General features: G+C 42.3%; 1 protein-coding gene across 3 annotated transcripts in view; it reads left to right on the top strand.

Moving 5' to 3' along the window:
- Window positions 1-14,620, top strand: part of ABLIM3 (actin binding LIM protein family member 3) — a 127,130-nt gene that overhangs the window by 48,077 nt on the left and 64,433 nt on the right. For all 3 annotated transcript variants that reach the window (XR_009053170.1, XR_009053169.1, XM_057731471.1), the window contains exons 4-5: window positions 11,188-11,371; window positions 13,258-13,370. Coding sequence is in view for 1 of the 3 variants with exons in the window: in XM_057731471.1 (XP_057587454.1) it covers window positions 11,188-11,371; window positions 13,258-13,370 (297 nt within the window). In the remaining 2 variants the exon portion in view is untranslated. The remainder of the gene's footprint in view (window positions 1-11,187; window positions 11,372-13,257; window positions 13,371-14,620) is intronic.

Below are 14,620 nucleotides of genomic sequence, written 5' to 3'. Positions count from 1 at the left end.
TGCTTTTGCTGCCCCCCCCCCCCCAGTGGATGAGACTGGTCCAAGAGGCTTGTGCAGGCTTCCTGGTGGGAGGGACTGGTGCCTGCCCACTGGTGGATGGAGCTGGGTCTTGTCCCTCTGGTGGGCAAGGCTATGTCAAGAGGTGTGTTTATTGAGAAGCTGTGGGCTCAGGAAGACTTTAGGCAGCCTGTCTCCTGGTAGGTGGGGCTGTTTTCCCCAGCCCTGTTGGTTGTTTAGCCTGAGGCATCCCAGCACTGGAGCCTAAAGGCTGTTGGGTGGGGCCAGGTCTTGGTGAGAAAATGGTGACCTCTAGGAGGGCTCACACCAATGAGTACTTCCCAAAACTACCGCCACCAGTGTCTTTGTCCCTGCAGTGAGCCACAGCCATCCCTCTGCCTCCACAGGAGACCTCCAACACCACAGGTAGTTCTGGCCCAGGATCCTATGAGGTCACTGCTTTTTCCCCTAGGTCCTGGTGTGCATGAGACCTGTGTGCACCCTTCAGGAGTGGGTTTTCTGTTTCCCCCAGTCCTGTGGAGTTCCTGCACTGAAACTCCACTGGCCTTCAAAGCCAGGTGCTCTGAGGGTTTCCTCCTCCTGATGTCAGACCCCCAGGCTGGGGAGCCTAATATGGGGCTCAGAACTTTCAGTCCTCTGGGAGAACCTCTTTGATATAATTATTTTACAGCTATGGGTCACCCACCTGGTGGGTATGAGATTTGATTTTATCGTGATTGCCCCTCATATCATCTCAGTATAGCTTCTTCTTTGTTTTTGGACATACGATATCTTTTCTGGTAGGTTCCAGTATTTTTGTTGTTGTTGATAGTTGTTCAGCACTTAGTTGTGATTTTGGTGTTTTTGTGACAGAACATGAGCTTATATCCTTCTACTCTGCCATCTTGGCAAAACTCCATGTGGTTTGTATTTTATATTGAGAATTGGCATACCCCTTTAGTGCAAGTTGACCTGCAAGAGTATCTTGGTGTGTGACCATTTTTACATCCCCAGAATTTGAGACAGGGCAAAGAGTAATGATAATACAATTGTTATAAGGAGATTTGAGCCGTGACTCTACAGTTATAGTCTTAAGAGATTGTGTTTATGTTTTGCTTTAAGCCAAAATTTAATAGTTTAAAACAATCTTTTATATAGCTCATGGTTTTCTTGGCTGGCTGGGCAGTTCTTCCAATCTGACCTGGCTCTGCTTATCTCTCCTCACCTCATCATGATTATATGGTGGGTCAGCTGGCAGTGGTTGGTAGGCTATTGAGATGAGTGCCTCCATATGGCTTCTTATCCTCCAGCAGGCTGGCTTGGACTCATTTCCATGGTGGTCTCAGAGTTCCAAAAGTAGCAAGAGAGCAGGCATCAGTAAACAAGATCTTTTCAAGCCTCAGCTTGTTAATGTCCTATTGGCCAAAGTAAGTCAAATGGCCAACCCAGTTTCAAGATCATGGAGAAATAAACTTTGCCTTTTGTGTGAGGGTCTGCAGCATCAGATTTCAAGGGTGTGAATTCAGAGAAGGGAAGAACTTGGCCATTTTGACAGTCTACCATAGGAAGGTCATAGGAATTCTTTTAATGGAGATTTAAAAAAAAAGACTAGTATTTTTCTGAGTATTTTCAATGTCAAATTGCTTAGAGTATATTTTTGTTTCCAGCAGTAACCAGTATAGGGATTAGTTACCCGAAATAGCCTTCATATTTGAAAAGTCTAAAATCTCTGTGAATTTCTTTTACAACCCTTTTAGAGTGCACTATTGTACTGACATGAAAGGAAGTTAATATGTAGAGGTAAAAACTGAAAATAAAAGCAGACATCCTGGTGAGACTGCCAATGCCAGATTTAATCTTCATGGTTTAGGCTAAACCTTGAAGACCTTGAGCTTTTATCTTGATAGCTTTGTGGATCATGGAAAACAGGAGTCAAAGCCTAGAGCCTGATCAAAGTAGGATTCAAACAGGGGACCTCTGAGTAAAGCTTAGATTTCCCTCTATAAAAGCTTACTCTCAATGTATAGATGGATGAGAAGTAAATTAGAGAACAGCACTGAAACTTGCCTCTACCAACTTGGGCACTGGGTAGAAGAGAATAAAACTTGTATCAAAATGTCTATCCATAACACACCCTTTATAAGGATTCATAGTCTATTTTCATATTTGGCATTAAAAAAAAGTGAAACAAAATTTAAAAGAAAGCGGTCCCACACCTGGCAAATGCCAGAAGTGAAGGATAATCCTCTTTGCAGGAACTCAGCTTTATTCCTGACCTCAAAGAATTCCTACAGATAACATTATTAGCAAAATGAATAACTCACAGTCAAAAATACACAAACCATAATGGGGGAGAGCCAGCAGAAACAATGGAGAGTAGAATGGGAACCTCAAAGACTTTATAGACTGGAATTTTCTGACATTATATAATAATTACATTCAATACGTTTAAACAAGTAAGAGAAGCCAGAAGAAAATGAGCAGAAAACATATTTTAACAAATAATACAGCAGATGTGAAAAATAAACATACATTTTAGACAAAAAAATGTATAATATTTGAAATTAAAAACTCAATATATGGATTAAATAGCAGATCAGATGATGCTGAAGAGATAATTAATAAACTGTAAGATTTAGCAGAGAGGTATATACATATAGCCCAGAAATATAAGAAAGTGATAAAAATAAAAGAGAACGTTATACATGGAGAATATGGTGAGAAGGTTTGACAATATACCTAATCAGAGTTCTAGAGATATATAATAGAGAATGTGAGTAGGAGTACAATTTTTTTTGTGCAGCAGAAACTAACACAACATTTTAAAGCAATTATACTCCAATAAAAAAATTTTTTAAAGGAGGACGATATTTAAAGAGATAACATCTGTGAGTTATGTAGAACTATTGAAAGACACAAATCTTTGAGTCTGCCTACACACATCATGGTGAAACTGCAAATCACCAAAAACAGCCAAAAAAAGTCTTAGAAGTAGTCAGAGTAAGGATATACAATGGAGAAAAGAGAGCCTCTTCAATAAGTGGTACTGGGAAAACTGGACTGCTGTATATAAAAGAATGAAATTAGAACGCTCCCTAACACCATACACAAAAATAAACTCAAAATGGATTAAAGACCTAAACATAAGGCCAGACACTATAAAACTCCTGGAGGAAAACATAGGAAGAACACTCTTTGACATAAATCACAGCAAGATCTTTTTTGATCCACCTCCTAGAGTAATGCAAATAAAAACAAAAATAAATAAGTGGGACCTGATGAAACTTAAAAGCTTTTGCACAGCAAAGGAAACTATAAACAAGACAAAAAGACAACCCTCAGAATGGAAGAAAATATTTGCAAATGAATCAACAAAGGATTAATCTCCAAAATATATAAACAGTTCATGTAGCTCAATATCAAAAAAACAAACAACCCAATCAAAAAATGGGCAGAAGACCTAAATAGGCATTTCTCCAAAGAAGACATACATCTGGCCAAGAGGCACATGAAAAGCTGCGCAGCATCACTAGTTATTAGAGAAATGCAAATCAAAACTACAATGAGGTATCACCTTACACCAGTTACAGTGGACATCATCAGAAAATCTACAGACAATAAATGCTGGACAGGGTGTGGAGAAAAGGGAACCCTCTTTCACTGTTGGTGGGAATGTAAATTGGTACAGCCACTATGGAAAACAATATGGAGGTTCCTTAAAAAACTAAAAATAGAACTACCATATGACCCAGCAATCCCACTACTGAGCATATACCCAGAGAAAACCATAATCCAAAAAGAAACATGTACCCCAGTGTTCATTGCACCACTACTTACAATAGCCAGGACATCCTAAATGCCCATCAACTGGTGAATGGATAAAGAAGATGTGGCACATATATACAATGGAATATTACTCAGCCATAAAAAGGAATGAAAGTGTTATTTGTAGTGAGGTGGATGGACCTAGAGTCTGTCATACAGAGCAAAGTAAGCCAGAAAGAGAAAAACAAATACTGTATGCTAACTCATATATATGGAATCTAAAAAAATGGTACTAATGAACCCAGTGACAGGGCAAGAATAAAGATGCAGATGTAGAGAACGTACTTGAGGACACGGGGTGGGGGGCGAAGGGGAAGCTGGGATGAAGTGAGAGTGGCATTGACATATATACACTACCAAATGTAAAATAGATAGGTAGTGGGAAGCTGCTGCATAACACAGGGAGATTAACTCAATGATTGGTGATGATTTAGAGGGGTGGCATCAGGAGGGTGGAAAGGAGTTGCGGGAGGGAGGGGATATGGGGATATATGTATAAATACAACTGATTCACTTTGTTGTACAGCAAAAACTGGCACAACAGTGTAAAGCAATTATACTCCAATAAAGAATGTAAAAAAAGAAAAAGAAGAAAAACTAAAAATAGTATTATTATATGACCCAGAAATCCCACTACTGGGCATATACCCAGAGAAAACCATAATTCAAAAAGACACATGCACCCCAGTGTTCATTGCAGCACTATTTACAATAGCCAGGTCATGGAAGCAACCTAAATGTCCATCAACAGATGAATGGATAAAGAAGATGTGCCACATATATACAATGGAATATTACTCAGCCATAAAAAGAATGAAATTGAGTTATTTGTAGTGAAGTGGATGGACCTAGAGTCTGTCATACAGAGCAAAGTAAGCCAGAAAGAGAAAAACATTGTATATGAATACATATATGCGGAATCTAGAAAAATGAAATGGTACAGATCAACTGGTTTGCAAGGTAGAAATAGAGACACAGATGTAGAGAATAAAAATATGGACACCAAGGAGGGTTAGCAGGGGGGAAGGAGGGGTTGGGGTGGGATGAATTGGAAGATTGGGATTGCCATATATACATTACTAATAAGAAAAAAGTATCAAATTGTACACTTTAAATATATGCAGTTTATTGTATGTCAATTATATCTCAATAAAAATTCTTTAAAAAAGTAGTCAGAGATAAGAGATCATCTGCATATGAATGGTAAATAAGCTGACAGCTGGAGTTTTAGTCGCAACAAGGAAATCTGAAAACAGTGGACTAATAATACCTTTATATACTGAAAGAAGTAACTGTAAATTTAAGATTATGTATTCAACAAAACTATCTTTCAAGAACAAAGGCAAACTCACAGCTAACACCATACTTAACAGTGAAAGACTGCTTGCCTGTGAGATAAAAATAACAAAAGAATGTCTGGTATTACCACTTCTATTTAACATCATACTGCAGGTTCATGCTAGGTCATTTAGGCAAGAAAATGAAATAGAAGGCACCCAGATTGAAAAAGAAGTAAGACTATCTCTATTTGCACATGACATGATCTTGTATATAACAAATCTTAAGGAATGAGCTAAAAAACTGTTAGAACTAACAAACAGATTCATCAGATTTCAAGGTATAAGATCAATATACCAAAATCAATTGTATTTCTATACACTTGCAATGAACAATCTGAAAATAAAATTGAGAAAACAGTTCCACTTACAATAGCACCAAAAATAAAATGCATAAGAATACATTTAACCAAAGTGTAAAATTTATACTTTGAAAACTACAAAATATTAAAGAATGTCTAAGTAGATGAAAAAATATACAATGTTCATGGATCAGAAGTCTTTATGTTGTTATGATGGCAATATTCTTTAGATCAATCTACAAACTTAGTGCTATCTTAGTTCAGGCTGCCATAACAAAATAACATAGATTGGGTGGCTTAAACAACAGTAATATATTTTCTCACTGTTCTGTAAGCTGGAAGTACAAGATCAAAGTGCTAGCATAGTTGGGTTATGGAGAGCTCCCTTCCTGGCTTCTTGCAGACAGCTGCCTCTCATTGTGTTCTCACATGTCGGGGCGAGAAGGGAAAGGATGGGGAGAGAGGGAGAATGAGAATGAGCAAGTTTGCTGGTGTCTCATCTAGTGAGGGCACTAATCCCATAATGAAGGTGCCGTCCTTGTGACCTCATCTAAACCTAATTATCTCCTAAAGGCCACCTATCTAAGTACCATCACATTAGGGTTTGCTGCTTCAACTTATTAATTTGGGGGAGGACACTATTCAGTTCATAACACATGTAATCCCTATAGAAATCCCCACTGGGTTCTTTGTAGAAATTGACAAATTGATTCTAAACTGCATATGGAATTGAAAGGAACATTTAAAATAGCCAAAGCAATCTTGATGGAAGACTCAAACTTCTCACTTTCAAAACTTACTACAAAGCTATAATAAACAAGACAGTGTGGTACAAGGATAGACATATAGATCAATAGAGTAGAAATGAGAGTACAAAAATAAACCCTTATATTTATGGTCAGTTGAATATCATCAAGGCAACTAAAATAATTCAGTAAGGAAAGAACAGTCTTCAACAAATGATGTTAGGAAAACTGAACAAATATATGCAAAACAAAATAAAATTGCACTCTTCTTCACACCATGGGGTGTGAAGGCACAAAAATTAACTCAAAATAAGTCAAAAACCTAAATGTGAGAGCTAAAACTATGAAATTATTAAGATAAAATATAGGAGTAAACCTTTGTGAACTTAAGTTAGGCAAAGCCTTCTTGGACATGACACCAAAAGCACAAATAACAAAGGAAAGATAGATAAACTGAACATCATCAAAATTAAAAACTTTTTTGCTTCAAAATATACCATCAAGAATGTGAAAAAGCAACACACAGAATGGGAGATAAAATTTGCAAATCATATATCTGGTAAAGGGCTTATATCTAGACTATATAAAGATTACTTACAACTTAATAAAAAGACAAACAACCCAATTTCAAAATAGGCAAAGGATATGAATAGACATTTCTCTCAAGAAAGGTATATAGATGTCCAATAAGCACATGAAAAAATATTCAGCATCACTAGCCATCAATAAAAACCGCAGTGAGATAAACTTCACACCTACTCAGATGCCTATAATCGAAAAAGATGGATAATACAGGTGTTGGCAAGAATGTGGAGGACTTGAAAGCCTCATACCTTGCTGGTAGGAGTGTAAAATGTATAGGTGCTTTAGAAAACAGTCTTGCAGTTCCTCTAGGGGTCAATGTAGAGTTACCATATGACCCCAGCAATTCCAAATTCCACTGCTAGACTTATGCTCAAGTAACATTATGTTCACACAAAAACTTGTACACAAGTGTTCACAGCAATATTATTCATAAAGTCAAAAATTTGAAACAATGCAAATATCCATCAGCCAGTGAATGAAGAAGTACAATGTGATAATATTCTATACAGTGGAATATTATTCAACAGTAGAAAAGAAATACTGGTACATGCTCCATGTGGCTAAACCTTGAAAACGCAAACAGCCCATAAGCATATAATAAGATCCTCAATTTCATTAATGATCAGGGAAATGAAATTTAAAATCACAATAAGATATTTCACCTCTACCATGTTAACTAAATATAAGTCAGGTGTTCCCTGGTATCTGTGATACTATAGATCAGTGGAGAACTGCTGGTGGGAATGTAAATGGGAAAAACATCACCTCACAAATACAAGAATGTTCAAGGCAGCATTTCCATAAAAAAAAAAAAAAACCCACAAGCAGCTTGGATGTCCTTCAGCAATGGAATAGATCGATTGTGGTATTGTCAGACAATGGAATACAGCACAGCAGTGAAAACAAATCACAGTTACGTGCATCGACATGGATGAATCTCAAAAACAACACTGAGAGAATGAAGCAGTAAATTATACAGAAGAGTAAATGCAATATGATTCCCTCCATATGAAGTTCAAAGCAGGAAAAACTAAATAATACAAAGGTGGTAAAACTGTAACGAGAAGCAGGAGAACGATAAACACAATTCAGGACAATGTGGAAGGGGAGCACTCTTAGGGAGACCGGAACAGACTTCCAACGTGCTGGTAACATTCTATTTCATAAACTCGGTAGTGAGTGCCCGGGAGCGTGGTTTAGTATTCTTCTTTACACTGTACATATATATTTACTACATTTTCTGTATGTATAATATATTTCGTAATTTAAATGTTTAAAATAATGAATGAGATTCCCCTCAGGAGCCCTTCTAACACTTTGATTTTGAAATTCCATAAAACTGTCTTATTTGAAAAGTTGAATATCACCAGAATTACATGACAGAATCCTAGACTCTCAGATCTGGATGTGTCCTCCATTCCCCCATAGTCCCCTCATTTTGCAAATGAGGCAACTGAGCTCCAGAGAGGTAGTCACTTTTTCAAAGTTACACATTACACAGCACATGAGTGCTAGAATAGGAATATGGAGGAAGGTCCAGTGACCCTCAAAACAGTACATTTTCCACTGAAACATAGTAGGGCTGTGTGCAAGGCCTCTTCTAGGCATTGGATATGTTAATTCCACATCATTTCCATACTACAGATGCTCTCCATAGCCTTTCCTGTTATTCGAATAAAGGGCTCTACTCAGCCTCAAATACATCTGTTGTCCAGCTTGCCTTCCACTTCATGTTCCCTACTGTACTTCCAGGAACCCCTGGGATTCTTATCAACTTTTACATCCTTTCTACCAAAAACTTCCTCCTTCAGTTCCTTGGGGGAAGTGAAGGAACTAATTGTTCCAAGTTTTTGTATGGCCTCCTGGTTTTCTCCACTGGGAGACGTGGCTCTAGGAGTAGAGTTGGCAGGGGACACAAGGGAGAGAAAAGAAGGGAAAAAACAGGAGCTGTTTCCAATGAGGTCGTAGGCCATGACCCAACTAATTCCACAGCCATGAAGTCTATTGATCTGCCACCTGCACAACCCAGAACAGCCTGTTCTCTGGCCTTGCCTGCCCTCCAGACCAGGCATTGTTTGATGTGATGAGTTTTCATGAAGCCTGATGGAAGATAGACCCTTCCCCACGCACCATCACCACCACCACCACCTCCACTCATAAGCCCTGCCTCTCTGCAGGGGTGGTCTCTATGGGCCTCCAGCTCTACCTGACATGGACTCTTAAATGTTTAGGCACATAGTCAGCCCAGAAAGAGGCTCTCCTCCTAGACTCACAGGATATCAATATCAGAAGAAAAACTCAAGTCATTTCTTGTCCAGCTTCTTCTTTTTACATAGAAGTTAACAGAGGGCCAAGCTTGTTGTCACCCAGAGAATTAGTGGCAGTGACAAGGCCAGAGCCCCGGTGGTCTGACTCCCAGAGCAGTACATCTCCCACTCTCCTGCACTGTTTCCCCTGGTGCTGTGACATGTGGAGCTGCCCTGCTCCCTCACCTTGGCCCTTTAAGCCTACCATTGGCCTGCAAAGTGAACAAACACTTGCAAAATACTTCTGACTTTCACCTAGAAGTCCCTCCTACTTTTAACCTGGCTGCTTTCACAAAACAACATTCCCTATTAAAGATAAGAGAATATTTACTGGAGTGATGTCACCCAGTCCAGGCCAGGTCCTTGCACTTACAGGCTTGGAAACCACCTTGTTGGTTTCCCCACCATGGATCACGCTTGATAAAGCTGAGTCATGCTGACCACATCTTTGGGAAACCGACGTATAAAACCCACGTGCCTGTTTATTAACATAAACAAGAGCTGTAACTCTCCATTGTACTAGTTCATGTTGCCCTGATCAGCTGCTTCTCTCCCAAAGGCAATCTATGCAGAAAGTCAAACTGTCAGATAGTCGCTGACTCAGAACAAGGGGAGCTGGTCTGGGGATTTGAACGAGCTCTCCAGTGGCCTTCCTTTGATTGCTGACCAGCCCCTTCCTGGCTGACCCATCCTTGCTTTAGCTGGATCAGTATACTCAGCAGTTCGGGTGGCCCTGAGAGTCATTCAGTCTCTTGGAAGAAACTTAGCCTCTTTCTGCTCTTCCCATTATGTGTTGATTTCATAACTTAACTCTCCGAGGGAAATCTCATTTCCCACATTTCTAAGTCCTTTGGGGGAGGGGAGTCCCACGTGATTCAGTTGTTCAGACACCTGTAATTACATCCACCTGCTCTTCTATTATCTGCCCTACATTACTTCATATTGTTCACAAGGATATCCCAAAAGACTTTATAAAGTACCTTATAAAATCATATTGCCTCTCTGTTCAGAAGTCATCAGTGCAATTGAGCATTTCTGCAGCTGGGTAATAGGGAATCATTATAATCTTCTCTCTACTTTTGTATATATCTGAGATTTTTTAAAATAATTTAAGCTTTTAAAAACTAGGGGGAAAAAAAAAAACAAAAAAACTAGGGGGAAAACCATCCATGGCTTCCTAGTTTCCTACAAAGCCTAAACATCTTAAACTGGACTTGGCCCCTCTTCCTCCAACTGGCCTGGCAATCTTTTCCTGTAATATTGCCTTCCACTCTCTAAAAGTACCACCCTTACCCTAGCCCCATCTTCACACAAATATCAGTTGCTGTTTCCTGCCTTTGTGCTCTAGCTCATTCCATTCCTTCACTTCAATTTAGATGCCACCGCCTGCAGAAAGTCTTCATTGATTCCTCCCACTCACTGCACTTGCTACCTACACCAGCCCATGGCCTGTCCCCACTGATGTATGTTCTATGTGGTCTTCCCTCTGTATAAATTGTTAGCTCTTCGCAGTTCAGAAATTGTGTTTTATCATTCCTGCCTGGGAACAGATCCACCTTCTATGGCTATGGTGAAGACGGATTATAGTCTTCACATCCCATTGCCATCCTAAGTTTTTTTCACCTAGCACAGACTCATGCATATAGGAAATGCCCAAGAAATTTTTAACCGAATGATTCTTTTTATCAAACTCATGATTCTACCAGCTGTGTTGCACTGAGTGAGTCACATGGCCTTAAACTTTTCATGCATGTTTTGAGAGGATTGTGCAACATGGGTGGTCTCAGTGTGCATCAGGATCAGCTGGGGGCTGTGCTGAAATGCAGATGCCTAGGCTCTAACCCCAGGGAGTCTGATTCAGGTCCAGGCAGCTGCAGCTCAAGAAGCCTCCCAGGTGATTCTGATGCAAGTGGTCTCCAAGCCATCCTTTAAGGAGCACTGACCCCAAAGGCGCATGAGGTCCCATGTGACACCATCCTCTGGCCACTTATGACTGAGTCAGACACCAGCCTCATCCCTAGTGAGAACCTCGTGCTTGCAGACCCTCCCTGAACTCACCTGCCTTTGTTTCCCTCCTTGTTTCCCCAAGTGTGTGGCTGTGGCCTGGCCCAGTCGGGCTTTTTCTTCAAGAACCAGGAGTACATCTGCACCCAGGACTACCAGCAACTCTACGGCACCCGCTGTGACAGCTGCCGGGACTTCATCACAGGCGAGGTCATCTCTGCGCTGGGTCGCACCTACCACCCCAAGTGCTTCGTGTGCAGCTTGTGCAGGTAAGCAGGAGGTCACCAGGGGCTGGGACGCTCTGCCTGGGTTCCTGGAGAAGGGAAGAAAGGGCCTTTCCCAGGCAGATCTGGGACTTACTTGGCTTTATGCTGGACATTTGCATCCTCTAATCTCAGGGGTGGAAGGACCTGACAGGCCACTGGTTTTCAAACGTTTAGCAGTTGCATCCTGTTTGTCAACTGTGATCTAATATAAAACACTAGTTTGTCCTGAGATGAAGGCAGAGTAAGGATCTGAGCCCCCACACTCAGCCTCCCACTTCCCATCGAAAGGCCCTGAAGGAACCACTGAGTGCTCTGGCCTCTCAGGACTCAGTGTGGAATCCATGGATCTGGCTCAGGCTCTCACACCCTCAGCCACATGTGGTACCAAGATACTCTGTTTATATCAGATATAGGCCTTCCTCCAGGACCCTGGCAGGTGACCCCTCCTCTGTAAGCCTCAGCTTCATTGGTAAAATGGGCATTAAAGCCAGTTCAACTTCATGGGTTTCCATGAAGATAAATGCGATGGTCCATGCAGAGACCTTATCTCAGTGACTGGTATCATCTGTGTCTGCGGTTACTACTCTCTTCATTATCACGGTGATCATCACCTGGCCTCTCAAGACCTGTGGTAGGTGATGGAAAGCCCACCCCTTCCCTCCCCCCCCCCACCCCCAACATCCCCATCACTTGTTAACTTAGCAAATGCGCATTAAGGGCCCACTGTATGCTGAGCACCATATTAAGGAGACAAAAAAATGAAGAAAACCTCAACCCTGCCCACAAATATGTTAAAATTTAATGGACTGCTCTGATTAAGTCATAAGTGAAGCATGATAGGAGTATATGTATGCATTTTTTAATTGGGAAAGTAATTTATACGTTATTCTCCTCAGAAAATAACCACCTCTTTGTTACCAGTTAGCGTAACTAACCAGTTAGAGTTTCCGATTGAGACGAACAACACAGTGCGTAAGAAAATATTATCACCCAGTGGAATTCATTTCATCCAGCCTTTCAAACCTGGGCCTTGGATCCTGGAATCCCAGAACCATTGGAAGTTTGCACAGGAAGGCCCGTATTGTACAAAGTGGAGGTTTTGTGAAGCCCCATGGAGAATAGGCGCCTTTCCAAGATCATGTTGGGTCCTTTCACCATGGGTCAGTGCCTGGGCTGTGATGAGAACACGGTTCCCCTCTCTCCCCGGCACTCCCTCCATTGTTCATGTTGCTCATGCAAGGGCAGTGGAGCCACCACAAGCTCACGGAGCCGAGCCATCAGCTCAGAGCCCATGTTAACAGGAGTCCCAAACTGCATGAGTGAGAGCTGCTGTGCCCCGGGATCGGCTGTGCTGAGGGTTCCATGCGGATTATATTTAGTTAGGGAGGCGGGACATGACGAGCTTGAGCTCCCAACCTGTGGACTCAGACTGCACAAATGCAGGCGAGGAGAGGAAGAGGTTCTTTGCGGATGCCTAAACCTCCTGGGGAGTGAAAGGAGGAAACTTTGGCAAGTTGGGGAGTTGAATGAGTTCTTCCTGGCATACGGGGATAGGTCGAGTTGGGATGGAAGATGTCCTTCCAGAAAGAGGAAGCACGTCTGGGAGGAGTTTTTAGCCTTTTCATTGTATAGAAGAGAAATGTAAGCTCAAGTAAGTGTCGTGATTTGCCCAGTGTTTAAAAATCATGTAAATGGCCCAGCTGGGTCTCCGGTTCCAGTCCTGGCCCTGACTGAGTGGTTTAGCCTGGCCCCATGAGCAGCAGTTGAATGTCGCTGGTGCACTGTGTGCACTGCCAAAGATCTGCAAGCACATGTGCTGTCAAGTCACCTATAGACACAGAACCTTCTGGAGAGGAGGTGTTGAATCTCTCCTTTCATCCTCCTTGCAGGAAGCCTTTCCCCATTGGAGACAAGGTGACCTTCAGCGGGAAGGAATGTTTGTGTCAGACGTGCTCCCAGTCCATGACGAGCAGTAAGCCCATCAAGATCCGCGGACCAAGCCGTGAGTCCTCCCCACTGGGCGCCTCCCTGTCCACGAGTGCCGTCTCCCAGGGCTCCCCTGTCCCAGCTTCATTAATGTTTCCGCAGCCTGGAGGGAAGTGGGGGAGGTTCCCACCCTGGAGGACTCCTGAAGCTTGACCCAGTTGGCATACAGCCCAGACTCACAAGCTTCCCTAAGCACAAATGCAGAGAAAACAGGCTGCCTGACTATAAACAGGGATGGCCTGTGCCCTGTATCGGCCACTTGGATGGTTCTCCTGGGATGAGCAGGACTCCTTATCTTATCTCCCCTCTGGTACACATTCCCAAGGGCATCCCAACAGAGCTGATCAAGTGTTTTCCACCAGTGGCCCTCAATTTTTACAAACTCCACTAAAAAAGACTATGCAGACATATCTTAACAAAAGAGGGAATATGGGAGAAATCCACAAGGGCTGTGCTAGTGTCCCTTAGGCTGTGTTCCATGGACCGTGGCATCAGCTTCACTGCAGAACTGGTAAAAATACAGATTCCTTAGCCCACTTTGGACTTCTAGGAATGGGACCTAGAAATCTATGATCTTAATAAGCTTCCTGGGTGATTCATTCTCTGCTTCTAAGACTGAGAACTAGCGTCTAGGAATGAGGGGGACACTTGCCATGCCATCGTAACGGTCATGTTCTACCACCAAAACATAGGTTGGGGGTTGGGGGGAACTGAGGATCAATGGTGTACCTCGGAACAGTCATTCTAATTTGTGGAATGTCCATTCCATTCAAATGTGTCTCACCGTAAGATATTTATATCACTGTTCCAAGATGCCCTTGTCAGTCCACTGCATGTGCCCACACACACACAGACCCAGCCCCTGGGTCTTGGTAAGCCAGGCTAGGCTCCAGCATTCTTTCACGATACATGACACTCTCACTGGCCTTGTCCGCAGAATCAATGAAAGCCCATTAGCATCCTGTGCTGCATCACCGCACAGTGTGGAGGCTGTCAGCGCCGGCACCAGCAGAGTCAGCATGCTAGGGCTTTGTCCAGCCGAGGAGGGCGAGCACAGAACACCCCAAGTCAGCAGGCCTTGGCTCTCAGAGGCTCCATTAGCATGAGAGCCAGTGGGGAGGCTCCCTCCTTCGCCCTTTCTTCTTTTCAGTTGAATTAGATCTGCTCCCAGACCTTCCTTCAGAATCTTTGGTGGGGCTCAAGAACAATCTGCTGCTCGGAGCAGGTTTCCATCTCAAGGTGGCTGAGTGCACACACTGTTATCCT

Source organism: Hippopotamus amphibius, chromosome 1 (assembly GCF_030028045.1).
Source record: "Hippopotamus amphibius kiboko isolate mHipAmp2 chromosome 1, mHipAmp2.hap2, whole genome shotgun sequence".
Classification (NCBI taxonomy): domain Eukaryota; kingdom Metazoa; phylum Chordata; class Mammalia; order Artiodactyla; family Hippopotamidae; genus Hippopotamus; species Hippopotamus amphibius.
Note: the sequence above shows the minus strand (reverse complement) of the source record. Positions and strands in the feature narration are given on the sequence as shown.